Source organism: Amblyomma americanum, chromosome 6 (genome assembly GCF_052857255.1).
Source record: "Amblyomma americanum isolate KBUSLIRL-KWMA chromosome 6, ASM5285725v1, whole genome shotgun sequence".
Classification (NCBI taxonomy): Eukaryota; Metazoa; Arthropoda; class Arachnida; order Ixodida; family Ixodidae; genus Amblyomma; species Amblyomma americanum.
In genome coordinates this window covers 112395580-112421305 of record NC_135502.1, presented here as the reverse complement: position 1 = coordinate 112421305, position 25726 = coordinate 112395580, and the positions used below count along the sequence as shown (strand labels likewise).

Here is a 25726-nt window from a genome sequence, read left to right as displayed (position 1 = left end):
TCGCTTCGCTCGAGTTTAGGCGTGTTTGTTAGACTCCTAGCTCTGACGCCGTCAGGTTATAACGTGCGGTTTTTACCAGGGCCTGCTCTTTTGTATGTGCGGTAATTGACATTTAGGTTTTTTCATTAGTTCTCCGAGCACGCATGAAGGTACTTACAAGCGCTGCGCGAGTGCTGAAGCTCAAGGAAAAAAAAAAAAAAACTTGTCTACCGCATAGGTATACCGTCAGCGTCAAATGAAGCGCGAACAGAATACAAAAATATTAGCTGCTGAAGAAGACATGCAGGCTCGGGTTATTCGCACTTCCTCGCAGCGGTCTTAGCGTCATTGGAGTAAAAATATAGTAGTCAGACTTCGTCAGTTAAAATCTTCACCTTTTGCTGCTCCCGTTTGTGTTGTCTTGTTCGCGTTTTGTATGACACTGACAGTACATGCAGCATGCGTATAGCATTGGGCGAACAGTAGGAAGCCAACATGATTTTGTCGGGTACCGTATCTCCCGCTGAGCACTTTCAAATCCGTGCGAGACGTACCTGCTTTTGTCTGTACACTGCGAAAACATCCGTTCAACAGCAATCATTTTAAACGCACGTCATTGAACAAGCCGTCGTTAGCGTTAGTACAGCGCCTGTCACAGTGATGCCAGTGAGGCGCCTGGTCAGCACTCATATTTTGGTCTCTCGCTTCTGAAGCGCAGTTTTCGAACTTATCTTTACCAAACGATAAAAGAGGCTTAAAATCATGCATTAACTGATTTACATCCCTGTGGAAACAGTGAGAGGCATCCGTTAATTTTGCGCGTTGTGTCTCCAGCTTTGTGCGCTCAAAAACTTCGTTATGTAGTTTTTGCAGTAAGATAGCACGTAGGCTACACGTGGTGTGGACTTGCGAAGCATTGCATGACGGCACACACACAATAGAAGCCTGGGAGGCCTCACTACGCAGCCCCGACAGTGAAGTGCAAAGTGAAATCATTGGTCAAGCTCTGTCTGCTGCCGTGACCTCGGCGATCCCGGCCGACGGATAGACACGCTGCGGGCGAAGACTTCTTCTGCAGTGCTATCCTGACTGGTGGAAATAAATGTTATTTCTCACTCTTTCTCTAAAGGGCGCATTCTCGGTTAGAAGCGGGTTCTAACCAGATTTTTAAGAAATCTGTTCGGGGTAAAGCCGGGTTTTATCCGAATACGAAAGGCACTTTGTGGTCTCCGGTATCCGGACGGAGGGAATGAACAGGCGCAGTCGGCAGCTCGGGGTGGGCTGCCTATTCCCTGCAGAGTGTGTGGGCTGGCTCCAGAGAAGAGAGAGAAGTGCTGATGATGGTAGTGCGAGCTGGTAGGGAAAACGAAACTGAAACTTGGGCGGGATACAACGCTCTAGCGGTACGTTGTGGCATGTACCACCTGGAGAGCAACCGAGTGTTGAGACATTTATTCCGAGAACAGTGGAACGTGTATCCTAAACGCTCTTTCACTCGGGCAAAGCTTCATTCACATTTTATCTTTATCTTAGCTGTACGAGAATGTCTATGCAATATATTTTCCTAATTCGAGGGTGAAACTGCTCTCCATGCAACAGTGCGTGTCTCATTATAGCCTCTCGGTACTCGTTTCACATGCCTGTTCTCGGCGATCACACAGCCGACAAACTTAGGCAAGACCGACCTCATTTCCGAAAATGCTGGTTTCCCGGAAGCTGGCTTCATCGCGCAAAGGTACGCTCTGGAGCACAAGTATGTTGTTTACCATTACGCGTGTACCTTGTGTATGCATACCTTTTCCACGCCTTCTCGCAGCATCCGTTCATCCTTCCTTTTCTCGTGCATTTTCTTTTTGTCGTCACCACTTGGCTACTGTGTTATTGCGTAGGGGCTTTATTATTGCGCTATCCGGCACGCCCCAAGCTCCCCCCCTCCCTGCTCTGCTCCGAGCTCGCGGACCGGACCAAGTAATGCACTTCCGCGTGATTGAGCGGCGCGGTCGCAGCAAATGCGGGAAGGGGAAGGCGACGGACGCTCGATATACGGGCGTGCCTGCAAACCGAAGACGTATATGCCCTCTTATTAGTCTTGGCAGTGTCCTTTGATAGCTTCCTGCTTCGAAGGACACATGGTGGCAGACTGGTGCAAGGCAAGGCGTGGAAGTGTTCTGCCGAAACCACTCAGTGAGGAAGCAGCTCTGGGGCCGTTCATGGGTCAGACAGCGTGTGCGCGCATACGCACATACACATTCACACACACGCACACACTAGGCGGGGACACATGCACTAAGTGTTGCTTTTTCCTCTTCCTTTGTCCTGAGAGGCTTTACTTCGTCTTTGTTCCCGGGCAGTGGGCGGGAGTAATTTTTTTTTGTCTCCTGGTCCGCTGTTTCCTCCTGCGAATGTCGGGCCGAGTGGGGACGCAGCGCTTGCCAGACCCCGGACACTGGCCTCTTGGCTTGCCCACGGGTGCAGTGCGCGCGTGTCGTAGTGCGCAGGAAATGACCGCATCGAGGTTGGCTCGAAACGAGGCTGTACTAGTAGCTCGCTCCTTTCGATTCGGCCTCCGCGTCGCCGCAGCGTAGAGTGCCTGTAGTCCCCTTGGCTTGTAGTCCAGGCCTCTAGCTGCGCGACGAAACGTTGGCCGCACCGAGTGGCGTTGTACCCCCGGAGATTCCCGGATGGAGATAAAATGCCTCTGGCGACGCAGTGAGCTTTGGAAGGCCTCAAGAAGAATGCACCGCATGGTGGCGTAATGGTGCAGCTTACTTCGACGGTTCCCGTCTTCGCTTGGGCGCCTCCTTGTTGCACAGGACTGCACACAAGTACGAAAGCAGGATGCGGACGCAGGAGTATATCTGGACCGAGGACAGACAGGTCTTTTATATAAGGATAAAGCAGGCAGCAAAGGAGTAGTGGCGCGAAGTAGGCGACCAGAAAGGGAACAGGGGGAGTGTGAAACACCCAATGTAACAGTGTCGTTCGCCCCCTTTGGGAAGCCTGCTTGCTACTGCCGCTTGGCACAAAAAAATGGTAGCTTCACTGCGGAAGGAAACATTACAGTCATCCGTCCGCGCAGCCTACTGGCCGGTTTCTTTCCGCTTTCGATTGCCGTGGCCACTGGGCCGCAACTTCTTCCTCACCGGAGATGAGGAAAAGAAAAATGAAGAAGAATTGCTCGGAACCCCTATCCGTTCTTGTTTAGCCCCGCTCGAGCTTTCGCTGATTGTTTTTCACGCGATTGGCCTCCTGCGAGGAGGCCTGTAAAAGGCTAGCTGCGATAAACACCATCAAGATCGACGTTGTGTCCGGGGCTGGTCGTGGAGCTCTATCAGTCATGTCCCCAGGAACCTGAGCTTCATGCATTATCCGGTCGGAGCGACGCGTTAAAACATGAATTGAAACAGCGGGGACATATTACGTGTCTTTATTGGAGGCCGACATTGATGAGCATCCATTAGGCCCATGACAACGCCTCTGCTCAGCATGGCTCACTTCGGGGTTACACGTGACTCTTTGCCTCCATTCCTTCTCCTCTACGTGCGGTTCGGACGTCGACCGAGAGGAAGAGGCCCCGCTAATTTGTGGTTCTTCATAACATCCTCCTCCACCACCCCTTTAAAAAGTTTCTTCAGGCAGTCTATAGACTGTGCGTAGACATTTCTCAATAATGTCGAAAGACTTTCTGTGGACAAATTCTTAAGAACAGTCTATCGACAGTCTATAGACCGTTGCAATAAGGGCTCCCTGGGCGCTGCCGTATTGTTCACTGTACTGCTCTGAGCACCTCGCGCTAGCACGGTGGAAGTGGCGGTGGAACCGGTTTCGGACAGTTCATAGAGGAGGCGTTTCGGCAACTCCCTCGCCCGATGCAAACGTCTATAGATTTATGGCCATCACTATTAGTAGACTTTTGTCTATAGACAGCCTCTATACTGAATAGACAAAAGGAAAATCTATAGGAAGGCAATAGAGTCTATAACTCTATAGAATAAAGTCCATAGGCCATTTTTATAAAGGACAGGCCCTCACCTCGAACCATGAATCGCATGCGAACGAAGAGACACGAAACGCTCGTTTCATTCTAGCTCGACACCAGCACGCAGCCAACTTTTTTTTTCAGGGGTATACGTGCCTGCTCCATGGTGTACCCTTGAGCCCTAAACGAGGCTCTCAGATCAACAGTCATCACGTGGTGTTGAAAGCCGATCGCAGATGTCTTCCCTTAGGTGCCAACTTCTTCATTCATCGGATTTTCGAGCCAATCCTGCTCCGTGACCCGTGCAGAGTGCAGCCGTACTCCCATTCATAGTCCCTTTCTAGCACCGGGCAACTAAGACAAATCAACGGGGCTGAAGTCCTCTCGGCTTGTCCCCGTTTCGTGTTTGTCTTCGTTGCTCACCCAGCCCGCCGTTCTCGAGGAGTTCTTCTTCCTCTTAAAACTAGTTGCATGGAGAACCTCTTCTTCTTCACCTACTACAATATAACGTAAAGGGTGTGGATGGGTGCCGCGTAAGTGCAGTTCGTAAGCAGACCGGCAGAAGACACTGCGCAGCTTCGTCAAAAGGCTCGCTTAACCGAAGCAAGACTAGTCGACGACGATGTGCCGGAGAAACCTATCCGCTTTCTTCCTTTCTTCTTTCACTCCCTCCTCTATCTCTTCCCTTGCGCGGTTCGGGTGTCAGCCGAGATATGTGAGACACAAACTGCGTCATCTCCTAATAATAATAATAATAATTGGTTTTTGGGGAAAGGAAATGGCGCATTATCTGTCTCATATATCGTTGGACACGTGAACCGCGCCGTAAGGGAAGAGATAAAGGAAGGAGTGAAAGAAGAAGGGAAGAAGGAGGTGCCGTAGTGGAGGGCTCCGGAATAATTTCGACCACCTGGGGATCTTTAACGTGCACTGACACCGCACAGCACACGGGCGCCTTAGCGTTTTTCCTCCATAAAAACGCAGCCGCCGCGGTCGGGTTCGAACCCGGGAACTCCGGATCAGTAGTCGAGCGCCCTAACCACTGAGCCACCGCGGCGGGTCTCATCTCCTATCCTCAAAAACCAGTTTGAAAATTGTTTTTTTCTTTTAGGGAAAGGAAATGGCGCAGTATCTGTCTCGCATCTCGGCGGGCGCCCGAACCGCGCCGTAAGGGAAAGATAAAGGAGGGAGTGAAAGATGAAAGGAAGAAAGCGGTGCCGTAGTGGAGGGCTCCGGAATAATACGACCACGTGAAAACCAGTTTTCAATTTTCCACCCCCACAGCACACGGGCGCCTTGACGTTTTTCCTCCATAAAAACGGCGGCTGCGTTTTTATGGAGGAAAAACGCCGATGTCAGTGCACGTTAAAGATCCCCAGGTGGTCGAAATTATTCCGGAGCCCTCCACTACGGCACCTCTCTCTTCCTTTCTTCTTTCACTCCCTCCTTTATCCCTTCCCTTACGGCGCGGTTCAGGTGTCCAAAGATATATGAGACAGATACTGCGCCATTTCCTTTCCCCAAAAAACCAATTATTATTATCACCCCCACCGCGACGCTAACCCCGCAGCCGCAGCGGAGCCTGTGGTGCATGCAGGGCGAAGTGCGTCAGTGTGGGCATCGGAACAGATTTGAGAGTCGCTATCTACGCGAAGACCTGCTTCCGCCCAAGTTCTGTTTCATTAACGGTCCCGCATTCGGCCCTCTCCGAGGAACGCCCCGTCCAGGCTGTTCAGCGTGAAAATTCGTGCAGTAGGACGTCGGTACAAGCCTGTCTTGCTAAGGCGGCAGTCTGCCGAGGGCGCGGTTTGTAAGGAAACTCGCTTTTTCTTCTCCAGTCTCTCTTCCCTTTATTTGTTCCCGCATTCTGAGCGTTTCAGGGCGAGCTCGACGTCATCTTGGCCAAGGTCGGCGATTATTTTTAAGACAGTTTTATTTTTCCGAAAATATCTACAGTGCTAACGACTCTTTACACAAGTGGTCTGGTTTCCAAGGACATCACAATGAGCCATCATTGTACAGGCATCACATATATGCATATGACCACTACCACCACCACATTTCAGTGAACAATTCGTGGTTTCTACATGAGCTGGCTTAAAGCAGCTTCATTATGCGCTTATTAATTATTCTTACGAATGTCTGTTTCTTTTGGTCGCAGCAGCAATGTGGCCGCAGCCAATGGCATAAAAGTGCTTTATTTCTCGCTCAACATGTTTTCAAGTGTATAATATCTTTTGTGGCCCTATGGCTTTCTCTTCTCTGTGCATATGTTTTTCGCATTGCTTTAGTTAATTCCGTGTTCGGAAGACACCATTTCTAATTTCGCTCAAGCATACGCAGTCAATTTCGCGAGCAGCCCCTAGACGAATTCATGCGAAATGGATTCGTTTATGATAAACTCTGACACATCTCCAACCAAAAATTTTAATTTAATTGAAACCGAACGTTTCGGAACCTACCGCGGCTCCTTCATCAGGGGTGACTGGGGGCAGTAGCTAGCGTCTTTAAGTAGCCATTGCCCCCAGTCACCCCTGAAGAAGGAGCCGAGCGGGCTCCAAAACGCTGGGTTTTAAATGAAATTAAAGTTTTTGGTTGGAGATGTGTCAGAGTTTATTATAAGTCATCAAACCCAACCAGACAGGCAAATCTGTCAAAATGTTCAATATTCAGAAATGTATTCGTCCGACTAGCCCAGCAACAAGTTCTGCATGAAATGGAACTACAATGATTAGCGCTTCTTAACTGCAAGTCGCGGGAATTAACCACTGTATGTTAATGTACATTGCTCACCATACGTAAAGCACTGTGTGGCGTGCCTTTATAACATCTCCTTTTTTCTGAGACCACCATTTCCCCAGGATATTCTCCGTGGTGGTTGATGTGATGGTATAGCTAGTTATTCGTCGTAGTCTTCCACCATCCCCCGAGAGCATATACGCGCATTCGGAGCAGGCTAGCCGTTGGTGCGAACTTTTCCACACTCCAGCGCTGCTTTCTTCGAAGGTGAGCTCTCGACCCCTGTTAACCTGATAAGGTTCGTGAGGGGGAGAAATGAAGTAGTGGAAAGGCGGCCAAGTTAACCGGGCTGTGTTCCGGCGAAATGTTTGCCCGAGAAAGAGGGACGCATGCGATTAAATCTGCGCCTGCAATTATCTTCTGTGGGTTTGCGGCAAGGATTAGGTCGTCTAGGCCTGCTGTCTTCGGACCCATGCGTATGCTGAAATGCTGCACGCAACTAGTAGACCGAAGTGCGGCGCACTACCTGCACCCCCGCATGCTTGCCGTCCGGGCCGCGTTCCACTGGAGGGACCCTCTGCATCGAAGCGTGCACGGCTCGCTCTCGCGAGACGAGAGCTCCGGCGGGTCGGGGCACGGCGAAGGGGGGAAACAGTCAAGATGGCGAGCTGAGAAGTTACATGCAGTACGGCGAACTTGCAAGCTGGTTGGTTCTGTGACAATGGATAATGACAAGAGGAGGGGAATCAAAGAAACACCGCCGACAATCGTTGACATTGGTTTGAATCGTGGCAGTTTATTCCTTGGAAGAGGTAGACAGCTCCGCGTCTTAGGATGCAACGTATTCAAGTGCCCACAGCAGGAACGAGGCCACTGGCAACATCTGCATCCGCTTCGAAAACTACACACTTCGTTGTTAGCCAGCGCAGGACTGTGTGACCTTTTGTTCTGTCCTGTCCCGTACTGTTATCTCGCAGGTTGCCCATCCTTTTAGTTGTTTTTATCTGTGTCCTACCGCCTCTGCTGTCGCGCTGGCAGTTCGAGTTTGATATTAATGTTCCTCGGCTCTATTTCCACGGCCCAGGTTTTCGAAAGCGTGATAGGCGATCACTTTTGTACTCTGACCGGCTTTCCGCTCATCGGGACTTTGATTTGCAGGCGTCCCTTGTGACTTGTATCTGCTAGCGTAGCATAGCATTGCATGGCTCCAAGCAGGGACCCCGGAGTATGGGGGGGGGGGGGGCGGTCACCCCCTCCCAACATTTTCCCAGAGGGGGCAGCGCCCCCCCCCCCCCCCCCCGTCCAAGTCTCCAACTGCTTGCACTTGGGTCAGATTTCTGACAACTGAATTAAACACTTCAGTCCTAGGACTATTTTAATGCAAATAACAGTGGGGCTTGTTTCGTAGCCAGTTGTAAATCATTTCGTATATGAGTAACCTAAACCAGTCATGTCCCTACAGAAGTCGACTGTCAGACCCGTGTGCATGATCATGATTAGCAGAATTTAAACAAACTATGCACAAAGTTTTTTTTTATGCAATTGATCACTCCTTGTGTGTAAAGCTTCCCATTTCAATTGCTTTTATATTGGCGTGAATCTTTACACCGTTCGTTCGTTTGCACTCAAAACTGCCGGCACGCGGCTTTGTCATTTTGTTTTGTAATACGAGATGCTACCAGACTTATCTCCATTGACCGTGGCCACGTGCAAATGCTTCCAAAGTTTTTCTAGATTGTAGTAGTTGGTTTTGTTCTTTATCTCGAGAGTATCTTGCCAGCTTTAAATTGAGCGCGGCCAAGAACTGAAGGCATTCACTTCGATGACCGCCGAGCACGCTTGTGGCTATCGCCGCCAGTTCTTAGTGGGCGCGAGTCAGCCCCCTAAATAGTTTCTTTTGGAAGCCTTTTCGTCGTCTTCCTGACTGCTGGAGTGTCGTCACCACAACGTGACCGTTTGCATCAACCTTTAAACATTGACAAAAAAATAAATAAAATTTATTATGTAAATGAACATTAAATAAATAAATAACAAAATAAGCCGAAGTCCTGCCCCCTCCCCCTATTGCATGGATTGCATGGCAGCGTCCTTTCACTTGTCCGCGCCCTGGGCAGCAGCAGCGCTGCACGGAACTCGTGGAGCCGCTGGCGCCGATCCGGTGCGGCAGCTGGAGAACCGTGTACTCCCGCTGCTCCTCGCGCCCGCGAAGAAGAAAGCCAAACGTTGTGCGGCGCGGGAGGATGGGGCCTCGGTTTCTGCCATGCAGGCTGCGCGCGAAGCTTCTTCCTGTCGTGCACTGCGAGATGCACAATCTTCCCTCCGCCCTCTCCACTCGCGAAGCAGGTGCGCCCTTGTTCGCCAGTGTTTGTCTTCTTGGCGCCATGCACGCTCAGCTTGGCTCTGCGGGAACGAAGAACATTCGAGGCGACCGGGACCGCCGTGACTGAACCTGCCCCGGCGGATCAGGCCTTCGGCAGTTCTCCGTCTGCATCCGCGTAACTCCTTCCTCTTCATCTCCGTCTCTCGGCGCTCGTATGGCGCTCTTCGCAGTTGTCTCCTTTCCCAGAGCGGCTGCCGACACCCGGTGGAACAGGATGAGCCCGTAAAGAGGAAACCGCTCGGGCTCCGGGGCACTCTCCTAGTCCTGGTCGGGCCTCTTCCTGCTCGCCCTCCGCCAAAAGGGGAGCTGCGGCTCATTGTTTGGCCCCTTGCTTACTCGGGGCGTGCGGAGGCGACTCGCGCTTTCGCCGCCGCAGATTCGCTCGCAATCCGAGTGCCACACTGGGGCTGGCCGCCTGGATGGCCCTGCCGGTCTGCCGGAGATACGTAGCCGCGGGAGAAGGCTGCTGCGCGTTCCCTTCGGTGGTGGTGGTGGTGGTGAAAAGCTATTGACAAAGCCCCTATAGTCCGGGGCAGCAGTTCCCTTCGGAGGGCCCCCAGATCAGGCTGCAGCGGCGTCCTCGGCTACTGGGAATGCTTCCTGCGCTCTCGTTCCCTTCTCTGCCTGCTCGGGCCCTCGCTGCGCACAAATGTCTCCCGTCGGGAGCAGCCTTGTAGATACATCTCGTTGATCCCCGTGCGCGATGCTGGTTGTTCCGTCCCCGACGAGCTCTTACTTGCTCGTCTCCAGTGCCGGAGTTTGAAGGCTAGCAGCCCTCCGCGTGGATTACGTGGGGGCGCGCGCGGATTGCCTCTTGTTCGCCGAGTGGCCCGCCGGTTGTCGGCCAATTGATGTGTGCCTCTCGTCGAGCCGTGGACGGCGGTGTTGTCACGTAGGCGTCCCGCCGCGGCGACAAAGAAGACTCTGTGCAAGCCCGATGACTCACCGATGTCTATCCGAAAGTCGCGCTTAGGAGTCCATTATCTCCGCTCTTCTGTCGGAACGTGTGGCAAATAGGAGCGTGGCGCCGGGCCCGTTGCGGGACGCGGTCTGTCCGCAGCCTCCGTAAAATGACGCGTTGTTCGTTGATTGTGTCCCTGCATGTATAGCCCTTCTTCGTGGCGCAGTTATGGACTCCCTGGGTGGCACTGGTTTCTATCGGTGATCTTTGCCGGAGGCCGACTCACTCCACTGTGGCGACCTTCTGAGCTGTGCCCGGAGTTTTTATTGGCGCTACAGGCGGCGGCTTTTGAAGCTAGTCTCTGCGTCACCGTAGCGCAGCACATATGTGGTCCATTGCGACTGTTATCTGGTTTTCGATACTGCCTCCCGTTGTACAAATTACGGAGTGTGTTTTATTCTTCGATCAAGAACACCAGCACTTCGTCTCCTTCGCTGCAGTTCATGATGCCGTAGCTTTTGTGTATAGGGTGGACACATGTGCTGTTAAACGCGTCTATACTCCGGCTGTCCTTGTTTCGGTGCTGTAGCTGCGCCTCGTGAAAACTGCAGCGAGGATAAATCAGGTATCGCATACGGGGTTCCACTCCAGTCTCTATCGAAAGAATTAAGTGGTCCCGCGTTACCTGCCAGGTTAAATCCACCCCTGCCTTGTGAACGGTATACATCGGTGCAGACGCAGTGATGCTTAAAACTTCAGGAAACAGAACGTTTCATGACACAGCTATAGTTGGACATTGGGTGATGTGGTTTATGTACAAGCGTTGGACGTTGGACATCAGGGCGGCAGCGGACACATATATTTGTACGAAACAGTGCGAGGTGTATAACTTTCTGATAACGGTCGCTTTCTTGAGAGCCCCTCGCATCCACGTTTCGGCAGCTGACAGGAATGCTCGGTTTCTTCTCCGCGGGCGTTACCTGCTGAGCGAGCCGCGGCATATCAACAAGGGCTACATCAGCAACGTCAGTATCGCGGTTTAGAAGCGCGCAAGTTATAGGTTCGAATCCGGGGCGGTTTCTTCCGCTGCCGCGGATATGTGTGCACGCCAATTTTAGCGGGTTTTCGCGCGCGTGCCGCAACGTGTGTTTCTCCGGTGACGGGAATTGATTGGATCGAGCGATTGGATTGAAGCGAATCGAGTTTCGCGTCCTTCTCGGCTGGTCGATGAACCCCTGCACGCGCGTCCCTTGCCCCCTGTGCACGATGAAAAAAGGGGCCTCGATGGAGAAGGCCTTGACGGAGCCGAGGGCGCTCTGTTTGTTTGCTTTTTTCTCTCTCTCTCTCTTTCGGCACCCGGGTCGAGCAGCGGGACCCCGTCTCCGCCGTGCTCAAAGAAGACGAACGGCTATGACCCAGATATGCCCGCCATTCCCGCCTGCTGTACAGCCTTCCCGCGCCACAGCGCAACTGACGCACTGTCGAACGTTCGGCAATCAAACCGCTGCCGTGCCTGTTGGTGATCAAAAAGATGCGCGCGGCGACAGCGCCGGTGTTCCTGAAACAACAGCAGCAGTAGTTATGCGGTTAGGGGCCAATACAGGCCTCGCATGCTGAACGTAAAACATCCGATCCGCACTGCAATGGTAAAAAGAAATTAGTATCCTGAAAACGATTTTTTATTTGAAAAAATGCATTTATTGAAAAATAAAATGTAAGTATTTGAAGTCTACGGATACTGAATGTACGTATTTCATAAGAAGCATAATGGCAAGACCTTTGCTGAGACGTACAGGTCCAGACATGCTCGCAGATCGCCTCTGTGAGCTGTGCTAATGGCAGCGGAAAAGAACACGATCTGTCGCCTCTTCGGAACCTCCGAATTATCAGGCATGGCTGCGTGTCGGCCAACGCAGTGCGGGAAGTGTATAGACTTCCGCGAGAACTGTGGTCATTTGATCTCGTGTGGTCGTTGGAGTGGCCGCTCCTTTTTATGTGAGCGGAAAGTAGTGAAGCAAATCTATCGGTAAATTCACTATTGATAGTCTCGATAGTTGTTTTTTTTTAAACTGCAGATACTGTTAATAGTACTACTATCGATAAACTATCGACAGTATTACCGACAGTCCATGGTTTTTTCGTCACTAGCGGAAAGTTGGTATTCGGCTATTGCTATTGCCCCGGTACGAAAGCAAGAAGCTTCAGAGCATGTCTTTATATTTTTTTTTTCGCTGTTACCGCAACTGACGTCGAAAGGTTAGAAAGTGATTCGTCAATAAAATGTTTCGATCGTTTCCTTTTTCCCACGTCGTGGACCCGCAAACCGATATGCGGAGCACGGCGCGGGCAACGAAGCATTCATCAGCATCATCTATGTGGGCGTTTAGCCATCACAACGGCGCGCAGGTCTCGCTCTTGGTAAACGTTGCGCGGTGATGCCGACGCTTATACTTCGGTGTGTGGTGCCCAACGCTTTGCAGATGAAATGGGAGCTCCTCTCATGAGCCTTCCGAGCATGCAGCTGAGACCGAATACAAAAACAGCGGCGACGGGCGCGCTTTGGCGCTTGTTTTTAATGGTACGCCAATTATGCAGTGCTGCCAAGCGCTCCAAATCAATCACTAAAGCGTGACTGATTTGGAGCATTTTTGTTCACACGAACTGCCGAATGTACAGCATCACCACCAGCACCACCAACGATCCCTGTGGTTATTAAGTGTTGCAGTAGGGATCGCCGAGTGGCTTAATTTGCCCCGTGCCTCTTCACCGCTTTCCTTTTCGCCTGAGTGTGGGCATAGGGGAGACAGCGTCGGATTCGGGCGGGGGCCATATTTGCGAGCACTGCGATCGCTGGCGGTGGCGGTAAGAATGCTTATTATTCGAAGTAATCGAGTGCACGCCTCATCTTGCCGGGTGGTGCTCATCCAGTCCAGGGCTCCATAAGCGCGCGGCTGCAGCGGGCGCATCAACTCCGGAGAGTATGCTGTGGGCGTGCGCGCAAGTTCGTCTTCTGCATGGACGAATTTGCATCGCTCTCTGTCGGCGCATCTCCGCTCGGCCGACGTCGAGAAGCGCACGCGCCTTCCGCGTGCGGCTTTTCAGTGCCCCGCCCACCTCATCAGGGCCCACCGCGTCTGCCGCCGAGGGGAGTGTGCCGCAGCAGCCGGGACGGCACTCTCCTCTTGCCGGTGGCCGAGATTAAAGATGAAACGTCGTCGCACTTCCTCGCGCGAGGCGTATTCAGCCAGCCAAACAAGAAAAGCGCGGAAGGCATGCAGGGGCTCCACAGTGGTCCTGGTGCATCCGGCTCGGCACAGTGCGCATCTCCTGTTTGTTTCTTCTTCTTTTCTCGCCAGTTTATGGGGTGCGCTTACGTGCACCCCCCGGGTGGGAACGTAGTACTGAGCGATGCATGCACTGCTGCTCAGAGGCCACGTGAGGCGGCTTTCATGAAGCTTGACAGCTGCAGGCGCGCTTAATTGCCACAGGGTCTGCGCACTCCAGATCAGTCAGCTGAGCGCCACTTCGTGAATGCGAGGCCTGCCAGACACGTGTACGACGCGCATCTCGTCCCGACGTGGACGGGATCGACGCACCGGGGTCACTCGGCGGCGCGCTGTTCCTCCATATCACGGACACGCCCGGCCGTGCGCTGCGCGGGCGACGGCAGTGTACGCACGTACACGTGCAGCTGGCCGCGCTGGCGGCGTGCGCCGTCCTTTTAGTCACGGCCTTGTCCGATTTCCTCGCACCTCGGGAGCGGCGCACCCGCGGTGCAGTCGCCCATATGCATTTGGGAGACTGGAGCATCGGCGTGCAGCTTTCTCCCGGGGCCTTTTCTACCCTCACGCTGTCTATTCGCGTTCCGTCACTGCCGCAGCCTCTTTCATGTGCGTGGCTGTCTCCTACATTCCTGGACAAAAAAAAATTCAATATTAGAATATTGTAAGGCACTGTTATCGAAATTTTGAAGTTACCGTAATTATCTTCCGATGTGTAGCAAAATCTTTCCTTTAAATTTTTTCCATCACTTGCATCGAGCAGCTAAGACCGCCATAGAAAACCGCCATAGAAATGGGTAACGCTTTTAACGATAGCAAAAACGTTAAAGGTGCACTAAACAGGAATCTGAACTCGCCTTTTTACCGCGGGAACAATATCTACACGTTTGGGGCATTCTTATAAGCTTGGAGTTATTATCCTCTGCGCCCGACTGCCCAATTAAATCGGATTAAACGTCTCGGCTCCCACCTTTTTTTCAACTGAACGCGGTAGGTAGGCGCAGTCAACCAACGCGTGGAGTGCCTTTCAGCCAGTTCCATGGCAGCTTTGCTTTCGCTTTTATTTTGTTTTTTAGGTTTCTGTGAATAAACAGTTTCAGTAGCAGACACTATAGCCGCAATTTAGACCCGCGGCAATAAAAATACACGTGCACTCTTTGATTTACGTATCACTCCGCCGATGGCAGAGCGGCAAGCCGCCACGGGACTGGCTGGCGCGTTGGTTGACTCGTCCTTCCTACCGCGTTGAGTTAAAAAAAGAAAAAGAAAAAGGTCGGAGCCGGGACGTTTAACGCAATTTAATTAGGGCAATCGGCCGCACAGGACAATAATTCGAAGTTTCTAAGAATTTTCGGAACGTGTAGACTGAGTTCCCTTGCACGGTAAAAAGATGAGTTCAGATTCCTGTTTATTGCACCGTTAATAGCAAAAAAAAAGGCCTACCAACGGAAGATATGTTTTATATTGGTTGTTATAGTGAAATCTTACAATATATGAAAATATTGCGTTCATATATAAACTCTTTCCCGTTCAAAAAAGTTTTTTTTCCGGAATTGTTGGGTACGACTACGGAAACGACCTCACTGCACACGCCGTGCTATGGTATACCGTAGTTGGGCGAAGACCTGTGCATAGGGCGGAGGCAGGTGAAGCTTTCCAAGTGATGATGCTGGCTTAAACAGATTGGTAGTGAGCAGTGTGTTGTGCATGCTGAAGAATACACTGAAGTGTAGGATGAAGAATAAGGACAAGATAAAACTATTCTTGAGCGCCAGGGAGAAATGCTTAACCAACTAACCCAGCACCAAGTTTTACTAAAGGGATGAGATGGCTTCGAATCTCAATATTACTGACAATCCACGGGTCTTCTAATAATGTGTCCCCAACCATCCAGTTGCTCGGTGACAAAGCTATTGGAAAAAAAGTCACGTGGTGCAGCGCTGACATAAAACAGTTGCAATACAATTCCGAAAATAATACAATGACCCATTGTCTTCAATGGGACATAAGTAATGTATAACTCTTGGAAGTCTGCCTGTTCATTGTCAGTCACAGACCGTTACTCACATGCGAACAATTAACTTCTTGAATTCTGCCCCTCAGTCTATGCCACCAAGCTACTTATATGAAAACTGGGCTGAGTGTTCCCAAGAGCATACACAAGGCCACCGTTTTTTCAATAAGTTTTCTTAGGTTTAACATTTTTGTGGGTCGTTTGTTCTTATAGATGGCATGCCTGAAATAAGGCTGCACAGAGACAAAGTAAGGCAGGACAATGTGCCGGCTAACAGCTAAAATTTTCAACTGAGACAAGCTTGCACAGACCATCCTGCATGCATAACTGGCAAAAAAAGAAAAGCAAATTATGTTACTGGCACTATATAGCTCCTCTCTTTCTCTCTCTCTCTTCAGCATAAGTATCTCGCTTTCAAGAGCATGTTTTGCAAGGCGTACCTTATGTGTCAGAATTGTTTTTTTTTCATATTTATTACGTTAGTGGACTCTGTCAGCTGCAGATGAACTGCGTGCACTGTGGAGTAGTCAACCCGCAGCACATATTCACGTAGCATCGCTGCATGTGCTCCTCGCAGGTGCCGGGGTGAGCTTTGCCGAGCTGCGGTTCCTGGAGGAGCCCTCGGACACGGTCGCCGCCAAGGACGGTCCAGCGCTGCTCAACTGCTCGGCGGCCGGCGAACCCAGGCCTGCCATCTCCTGGAAGCGGGAGGGAACGCTACTGCACCTCGTCAATGACCCCAGGAGGTGGGCGAATGTGAATGAAGAAGAAATAAAACAACAGCCCGCAGAAAAGGAGGAAAAAAATTATGAAAGTTCGACATTCAGCATGGTAATGCTAAGAGTGGACTGAGTTTTAAACGAAATAACTGTTTGTGTTTGCCTCGAGTCTGCAGTTTTTGTTGCGTTCGTCTTGAATCTGTAGTTTTTGTGGCTGGAGCATGCAGTTGAAATCTCATCATGTCAGGATATCTCATCCTCCTGCATATAAATTTTATTTTGGGAGGCCAAATTTTTGGGGGACTCAATGTCCAGGCGGAGATATGTTACATAGCAACATAGCTTATGGGCAGTCGGCTCCAATATGATACCATTTCAAGAAGGCACTGTCGTACAGAGATGCCCACAAAAGATTTCGGAACACAGAAATCGTGAGAAACCTCAACTTTCTCATTACGTAGAGGCATAGCCAATCATTGAGAAGTGCATTGTACAGGTTGCGCAGGAAAGTATGGAGCATATCAATTAGTTCGAGGCTACATCCTATGACTGCCCAGAAGTAAAGCTTTGTTGTAATTTCGGGTTCCAAAAAACTTTTGTGGGCACCTGTGCATGATTGATGGGAAAATGTTTAACAGTAAATATGGCAAGAAAAACGAAGTCGTAACAGAAATAAGACAAGCAAGGCTTGTGCTTACGCCTGCTGCAGCAAATTGAGACATCAAACTAAGTATAAATAAACCGTAAGCCATCGGAACCAAGGAAATCAGGGATGTAGGGTAGATTGAGTGTAGTTGCCCTCTGTCATAATATTCATATTTTTGTTGCTAAATATCTGCCCTGGCTTCTTATTCTCTTTAGATTGAGGAGGCTTCCTTAGTTTCGCGCACTGGCCCACATATCACTCCACTCACCTCCGAAGTGTATTTCCCCCTGTGGCAGGTCGATCTTGTCCAATGGGTCGCTCTACTTCCGGAGCGTCCACCACACGAGGGCCGAGCGTCCTGACGAAGGAGTCTACCAGTGCGTGGCCTCCATACCCAACGTCGGAACCATGCTCAGCCGCTCGGCTAAGCTGCAAGTGGCTGGTAAGCCTCTCACTCATATTGATCATGATGACTATCATCTCAATCCCTCACTGTTCCGCAAAGTGACCAGTATCGCCAGCAGCCGTCCTGAATTTCGTGCTCTGCCACAAGTCCGGGTGTTGCACCTGTAAAGTCTGACCTTGTAGTTCAAGGAACCTTCAACTCCCAACTGCACAAGTGTCCATTTCGTTGAGGACAGTGGCAAAATGCACTTTCCTCAAACTTTTGATAAAAGAATGCGTCTTTTGTTTCATGGGGCATTGTATACAATAGGAGCTGTGACACAGCAGAATGAAGAAGAGTTCTCGGCTCTTCTCGGACTCTCATGGAATAGTTTATTTGGCTTGCAAACTGTCGCGGCATGCCTATTGTCTTCTAACTCTAAAAGGGAGCGCTATGTGGAGCCAACTGTATTGTTTGTTGATATGGGTCGTTGAGAGGCGCTTTTGCTTGAAAGGTACGTACGTATACCTCAGCCATATTCAGCTGTTGGTGCCCTCGCGTGCCCCACCTGTTCGCAGCGCTTCCGCGGTTCGATGAGCAGCCTCGTGACCTGCGGCTGTTCCCGGGCCAGACGGCGTACTTCCCGTGCTCGGCTTTCGCGCTGCCCCCGGCCGACGTGGTGTGGCTCAAGGACCAGCAGACGCTGCGGCTAGACCCGTCGCGCATGCTGGTGCTGCCCAGCGGCGCGCTTGAATTAGACGCCGTGCAGACCACTGATGAAGGCGCCTACCAGTGCAGTGCCCAGAATGCCGACCGGAACCGCGTCTCATCGGCTGGGAACCTCTTCGTCGGACTCTCATATGGTATGTATGCACACATTGAGTGAGAAAACTCTACACATCATTGCCGTACGTGCCTTTATCAGGCACTTTCGCGGAAACCCAGGACAAGGCATGGTTACGTGCAGCACGTCCCAGGTGATGTGAGAGGCTGGTTCATATGTTTAAAGAACTGATACATGTTGCAGGAATGAAACTAAAGTAGTTTTCTGGTGGTCAGTGGCAGCTGTTTATAGAAGGCTTTCCGTGAAACGGATGCGGAGCCGCGTTGCACCGGTAGACACTATATTGTCGGATACAACTCAAGAACGAAGTGACTTTTCCCCGTCAAAGGATCCCCTTCCAGCCAATGGTATCGGCCGATTCTCATGATCCTGCTAACGTGAGTAGCACGACAATGCAGGCAAGGTACTGCCCCCCCCTCCCCCTCCCCTTGCCCCCAATGCAGGAAGGGGATTATCTTTCATCTGCCACTCCCTGCATTGTCACGCTAGTAGTGTCATGGGAATCGGCCGACGCCACTGGCTGAAAGGGGGCAGGGAAAAAGCCACTTTGTTCTTGTGCTGTATTCGACTATAGTTACCATGCCGCTAACATGCACAAGTTTGCCACTAACATGGAATGGCACATGGGCACTCGCGTCAGAGAAGACAAAGCGTGAGTGAAGCGGGCGCGAAAGTGAGGAAGGGCGCATGGTGAGCCTTTACTGAGTTTAATGATTTATACTCAGTAATAGCGTAAAAAATTTTTTTATTCATAGACACGATGGTGCTAAGCTTCATACTGAGTTGTATGGAATTAACTGCTGAAGAGATGCGAAAAATTTGAACCAAAATGCTGCAAATGATGTATGGAGCAATATATGATGCTTAGCTGTACATTTAAAAAATGCACAGCAGGCACGCATGTTTCTAACATTGAGCGCCTAGCAAGGCTCCACTACTGGCTTCGCGCACCATGTGAAAGGCGAGTATAGTTGGCGCTGTTGTCGCAGCCTTACTGGCAAGAGAGCTTGTTGGGAGGACCGGTTACGAGCTTACTTCATGTGACCTTCCTATGTTATTACATCATCTCCTACAAGTCATGACCGCGCAGTCTGGCATTAAAAAAATAGATAGCACTTACCCCTGTGTAAAAATTACTCTGTTTGTTGCTTCTCTAAGGTTGTAGAAAATAGTTGTTATAAACATTCCATGGATCTCTGCCTTAGCCCTTAAATATCTATAATTACATAGTTACCTAGTAAACATCCTCCCACATTTGTTGAGTGACCAGCCAAATCACGCAGGTTCTGTTTTATTCTAACAGCGTGAGCCAGATGCTTTCTCAGCCCTTCACTCAGTTTACATAGGTATGGGAGGACGCGCCAGCGCATGGCTATACTGGCAGCTGACGCCACCAACTGGCGGCTGTTTGGTGCACAGATGACGCAAACAAGATATCGGCTCCGACATTCGTGGCGGCGCCGAAGAGCATCGTGGCGGTAAAGGGGAGCAACGTGACCCTCGACTGCGCAGCTAATGGAAATCCGCGCCCCAACCTCACCTGGCTCAAAGATGGCGTCACCATTGACATGTCGTAAGTCTTTGTTTTCTTCGAACAGCTCTCAGCAGTACTTCTTGCTGGGCTAGTTAGTGCATGGCCTTCCTTTCTTTCATGGGTTTGTTTCCTTGTTTTCACTTTGCATTAAAACTGCGCTGCCGATAAAACAGTCATCTGAAATTCCTATGTGGGTCACTGAAGTGCGGCAGAAGTGGTAGACACACCACAGTGTATATATGTTGTGCATTTTTTTTAGTGTTGCACAAGACACTTGAATTTGAATTTCGGTCTTTTTCCATGTGTCTTACATGAGCAGATGAAAAAAAGCTCTTTTTATGCAGCTTGACTAGCACCCATTCCCTTTAAAAGAGCATAGCTTCGGTACATATTTTATGCAGAAAAACAATGAGCACCTCTTCCACTGTCATTAAATAGAAACAGAAAGTCTATAATCATTGAGACGCACAACCAGAAGCACACACAGGAGTACACTATCAACACATATAATAAACATATTAGATCACCACGTGTGGTCCGCCTTCTTCGCACGATGGGGCATCCTCTGTAGAGTGCACGAAAATTCGTATGCTATCCAGAAAACTGATGGAAATCAAACGCACGTGGGCGACGCAGGCACGATCCGTTTCCACAAGGCGCCAACTGTGCATGCAAAGCGGAAGCTGCTTGCTTGGCAGCTGCCGTCATCTGTTGTTTGCACCTGACACCAGATTGATTATAGCTGGAGAATGAAGCTGTAGATATGCCCCTCAAAGGAGGTCCTCCAGCCAATGAGATCGACTGATTGTCATGACGTTGCGGTTAATCCGTGGTTAATCCCCCTGCGCCTGCCAGCCCTCTGCAATTCACGCTAGCAGGTGCAATGAGATTAATCATGACATCATGACACTCGGTCGCCACCACTGATTAGCGGGATTGCTCCAAGGGGCATTTGCCTCTTCGTTCATGAGTTTGGTTTGTTTTCAACCAGTGGTGCAACAGTGGCCGCAGCTGCATGTGCACACGTAGTGATTAGTCCCGATGCGGAAGGCATAGCGCAGCTGGCTGGCACCTGGCGCAATCTGGCATCCTCAGGGCGATCTGCGCATCCGCAGTGGATCGCGGTAGCAGTCGCAGAGCGCGCTTGCTGCAGTAGGTCGTGACTAAATCTCTCTATTATCACTGCGTGTCACGGCTCCGAAAGGAGAGCGAGGCATCTTCCCGAACCGAGGCAAGGGTTTGGAGTTTGACACCCAGCATTAGCGAGTTTATGTTCAGCGTTGCAAATGAGGACACCGCCACGATGTCAGTGAACAAAAATAACAATTATATTCTCAAGAATATACTCCAGTGAATCGGAAGCAAGCCTTTACACACATTTAAAGACAACAACATGGAAGGTTACTACAGAATACTTTCTACATGCTTTTGCACTATATGCGTACATTCATAGGTATAATAAATACCACACTAGCGATTACATGCAGATTGCGTACAGGCACTACATTTACAGAAGACAAATGTGGAAAAATTCAAATTGAAGTGAGGTTGGAAAAATGGGCATACAGTTGACCAGCGAGCGCGGCAGCAGTCCACTCACAAAGACAATGCAGGCAGAGCGGCTCTCAAAGGCGATGGCCTTCCAGAACCCTCGGGCAGTCTCGGAGTGCGGTGCGGCGGCAGCGGCTCGGTTCGGGAGGGCTCGCTGAGAGGAGCACACTGAGGCTGGGCGGCTGAGTCAGCTTGTTTTAAAGCCATCAGTTGTCATTTGGCACAACACTAGCAGGCACTGCTTTACGCACAGAGTTGTAGTCCAAAAAAAAAATGCAAAGTAGTCGATACACAGAGGAGAGGTCACATAGGCCCCGCACCTTCGGCACTGCATTGCCGCCATGTTGAAGTTAGAAAAAGGACACAATCAAAAAAAGGGTCACGCACCCCAACAACTTCGGCCCTGTGAGGGGGCACCTTGTAGGCGAGAATACAAAAGAAGCTCAAGGATTCGGGCCTGTGAGGGGTGACTTTGAGTTGGAAAAAAGTAAAACACAGACAAAACAAGCAGCACGTACACCCCCGCTCGTATACAATGAGGGATTAGCCTAACCGGATGGAACCGGCGAAGATGACTCGCTCGTTGCCATGTTCTTACACTGCCCTACCCAGGCGTCGACATACCGGCCACGTGGACATGCTATATCAGCCAAAACGAGAACCCTACGTATGTTTATGTGCACAAGAAATTATACATGTCTAAATGCTGCCACTTTTGTGGCACTGCGTTACTGTGAAATATCCTAAATTTGGGCTTCGAGGGAATGGAAAAAACGCGCGAATTATGTGAATCTCGAATTATCATACGTGGCCCCCCCCAAACCGCCAAACACCGTTTGCATGAAAGTAAAATTTATTTGGTGAAAACCTGGTTAATGGTCATCTCCTTTTAAGACTGAAACTGTGCGATGACGACGACAACTTTTCGCACTTCCGTCGAATGCTTTCATTTGCGCGCATAGTGTCAATTGGAAGCAGAGCTACTCCATAGTGGTAAAATTCACCGCGGCTTCTTTCAGTGTGCAACGCAGTGCTGGAGCTTCTTTGCATGTGGTATCGCACATGAGGAGGCTTCACCGCACAGACGGCGGACATCACGTGACAAGAGTGGAGTTTCGAAAATGCCACGTGGGGAAGCAATTGGGAAGCGTGCATTTGCACCGGGGCAGCAAGGTGCCTATGATAAACAGGAAGAAATGATAACTGCTGCAAGACAATCCTCATTCTAAACGGCTGGCTGATAAGCACTCTCAATAGCCACCGTTACCGCTGGCTGGTGGTGAAGCTCGGAAATTGAAACTATACGCAGCTGGACTTTTCTCGGCATATTAACGGGGGCCTGCCGATCATCAGCACGCCTGCCATTGTGCAGGGGGCATTGCAGAGGATTGCTGGAAACATTGTGGTATGCAAATTAAGCTTGAGGACCAATATTTAGTCAATCGCAATTGTCGAGCAGGTTTGCGCCAGTTCGGCAGCCCGTCTGAAATTAACAGATGCTTGACTAATGGCATCCGAATGCTAAACAACACTTTCGATGCCACAGCTATGGGGGCGTTTGGCAGGACTCTGGTGACAGTCCGAATTCTCCTAATGTCTGAATTAGCAGGAGTCGAATTAACAAGGTTTTACTGTACTGTTACTGTGTTATTGACATTCGTTTCAAGATTTTAAAGATTGCACATTCTGTTACTCGATTTTGTAGTTCACACTTGAATTAATTAATTAATTAATTAATCAATTAATTAATTAATATTTTATGCCAGAGTGGTCAAACTCATGAAGTCAGGCCTGCTGTCTTCAAATCACAGGCTCACCTAACGACATTGCGGCGGTGTGACCTTTAGGTGCTTTGTCATCTCGTCCTTATGTCAGTGTGAAGACTAAAATTCTTTAAAAAGCGGTGGGCTTGGTATTGTCACGAAAAAGAGAAGCTTGATTGTCAGTGTGCAGCCATTCTCTTTTGCTCTGTTTTCTTAATTTTTACGCATTGCATTCTGTAATTAGACCACGATACTAAAGAAACTGTTTCAAGCCACAAAGTACCTAATTTTATTACTGTCTTGGTGTGTCATTTCGCAGAACTTATGGAGTGCATTGAACTTGCTCAGTGCAAGTCATTATTCACAGTGTAGAAAAAACATGTGGTGGGCCAGAACAGGTATTCATTTACATTTTATTTTTCTGTTAACAGAAACATATTTTTGACTAAATCCACATATTTGTGACCTTTGAGCGACATTTTATTGATATAAGCTGGCTTAATATTTCAAGTACACTGGTGTAGTCTGTTTTCTTTTGTCATTGTTAAATTATATGAAACCAATATGTGTAGTACTTCAAACCTTATTGGTGTTTTTTCATACTAACACTAAAATGGATACTTCATCCACTTTTGTGCTTAGTTTGGACATTCTACTAAAAAAATTTTATAATGAAGATCTTTATTAGTTTTCTGTGCACTTCAAAGACAAGGCTATTGTTCTGTTGTTTATATCTTTTTGTTTACTCATTATTGCAGGCTTCTTGACAGCAGGTTCAGGAAAGTGGGAGTTGGAAGTTTACAGATAGAGAGCATCCAGGAAGCTGATGAAGGCACCTACATGTGCCGAGCTGAGAACCATGAGGACTCGGTTGATGCTAGTGCCACTGTGGAAGTTCAAGGTATGAAGAAAGCAGGTCATATCTGCTTTCATTTAGCCATTTCTTCTCTCCCATCTACCTTCATGTTTAGCAGTTTTCTTTTGTAGCTCTTTAAATGCACAATAAAAGTTATTGTTGTAATTTTGCTCAACAGTGAGGAAAAATAATTATTTGTGGTAAGGGCCGATGCTATACTTCCCTGCTAACATGTGCTAATTAAAGTTTTAAACACTGTGTCCAGCTGCCTCAGCTAACTGGTGTTGTGGGTGGTGGCTCACACTAAGGCGCAAAGGTATAATGTCAGAATGTACTAGCATCAAGCAAATGAAATGTGAATAGGGTACTTGTAACATGAATGTTATAATACAAAAACAATAACTTCTGTAGAGTAAATATGTATGGGGTGCATTAGCACTTTCATGAAGTGGCCTTCGCGACACCAAAGTGAAAATCAAGTGCACTTATATTCAACATCCCTCGTCTGAAATCTTCATGTTTTGCGTTTCATTTGTTGCTGATGGTACACCCGCATCAAATGTTTACACCATCTTCGCACGCGTCCCAGAATAGACATATGCAACCCAGTTCTGCACATGTGAATTACACTTTGCACCCTTATATCTCAAACGGTGCACTCTCAATACAAGACAAATTGTATTTCACTGCCAAAGTCGCATTTTGTAAACTTTTATGGCAGATGTAAATTCATACATGTTTGCCATTATTGTGATTGTGCTACACTTGTTTTTATTTTATGATTTTAGAATATAATAGAGCTCTCTTTCTGGCTTTCATCATACTTTTCCTCTCTCTCTCTTATAACTTTTTAGTTCCTCCAAGGTTCACAAAAAAGCCCAAGAGCAAGGTAGCATATGGAAAAGAGGATGTTGAGTTCGAGTGCGAGGTGTACGGGAAGCCGGACCCAGTGGTGCAGTGGTATCGCAATGGAGAAGCAATTATCCAGAGCGAGTACTTTCAAATTGTCAACGGCAACAGCCTCAGGATTTTGGGACTGGTTGACGCAGACAAGGGCATCTACCAGTGCATGGGCTCCAACCCAGCTGGGAACATCCAGACTGCAGCCCAGCTGATTGTGCTAGACCCTGGTGAGTTGTAAATTGTACTGGTCTAATAATTTGTTTCATGTATATTTGTAATGGCCCAAAGGTACTACATAAGAATAAATGTAAGTGGGCATTTAATTATTCATAAGAGGGCACAAAGAAAGGCAATGAACTGCAAGAAAAATGAATATAGACAGCAGTTTGTTATTATAAGCCACCACAAAGTAATCCAGAACCTTAGAGCACAGAATGGCCAAATCTTCAGAGTTATGAGCAATAGCTCGCATTGAATCCTCAGGTGCTGCAAAAGTCTTACATGTTGTGCATGTTTCGTGAGTAGGTATTTCGGTATATTATGCACCTTTGAATTGTGCATATGACAGTTTTGTATGAAAGGACATTAAAAAATTGGGCAATAAGTCTTTACATTCGATATATATGAATGAACCTGTGTATGTGCATGTGGGTGTGTGTGTTTATATCTGCACTTGCACTTGTGTACATACAGCTGGGAAAGTGTATTAGAAAAATGCTTTCATCTATGAATTTCTTCTCCACATGTGAGTAAACATGAAATTACTTTAAACACATTGACTAGATGCAGCAAACATTTCTTCACACTTCATAATGCTATGATTACTTGGGGATAGTTTCTGCATCCATTGTTCTATGGCAATACATACCTGTACAAAGAGCAAGACTATGTCTGGCGTTTAGATAAATAAAAAACTGTCTTCTCACATTTTACTGGCACTGCACAATACATGTATGAAATGCTGGTCTTGTATACTTTGTTGCAAGCTGAATATTGAAAAGTTCGATATTAATTATCAGTCTCTTTTTTGTTTAAGTGCTTGATTTCAGAGATAACAGCCCACCAGTAGGGAACATTGGCAAATTTGCTCACAATTTTCGCTTTTGTTTTTGTCCCCATCTTTGCTGTCTTCTTTGCTTTGCCATTTCTCTGCTGTCTGTAATCTTACATTTTCATTGCACGTGAACATCTATATGCCTGGATTTTCTGTTCCACTTACACCACTCACTTTCTGTTTTCTGATGATGCTCTT

General features: G+C 48.9%; 1 protein-coding gene across 9 annotated transcripts in view; it reads left to right on the top strand.

Annotated features, from left to right (window-relative positions):
• fra (neogenin protein frazzled) overlaps positions 1-25726 on the top strand; it is a 503762-nt gene that overhangs the window by 438523 nt on the left and 39513 nt on the right. For all 9 annotated transcript variants that reach the window (XM_077627836.1, XM_077627838.1, XM_077627841.1 and 6 more), the window contains exons 2-7: positions 15851-16019; positions 16935-17080; positions 17602-17886; positions 19287-19440; positions 23474-23616; positions 24426-24701. In XM_077627836.1, coding sequence (XP_077483962.1) covers positions 15851-16019; positions 16935-17080; positions 17602-17886; positions 19287-19440; positions 23474-23616; positions 24426-24701 — 1173 coding nt within the window. The remainder of the gene's footprint in view (positions 1-15850; positions 16020-16934; positions 17081-17601; positions 17887-19286; positions 19441-23473; positions 23617-24425; positions 24702-25726) is intronic.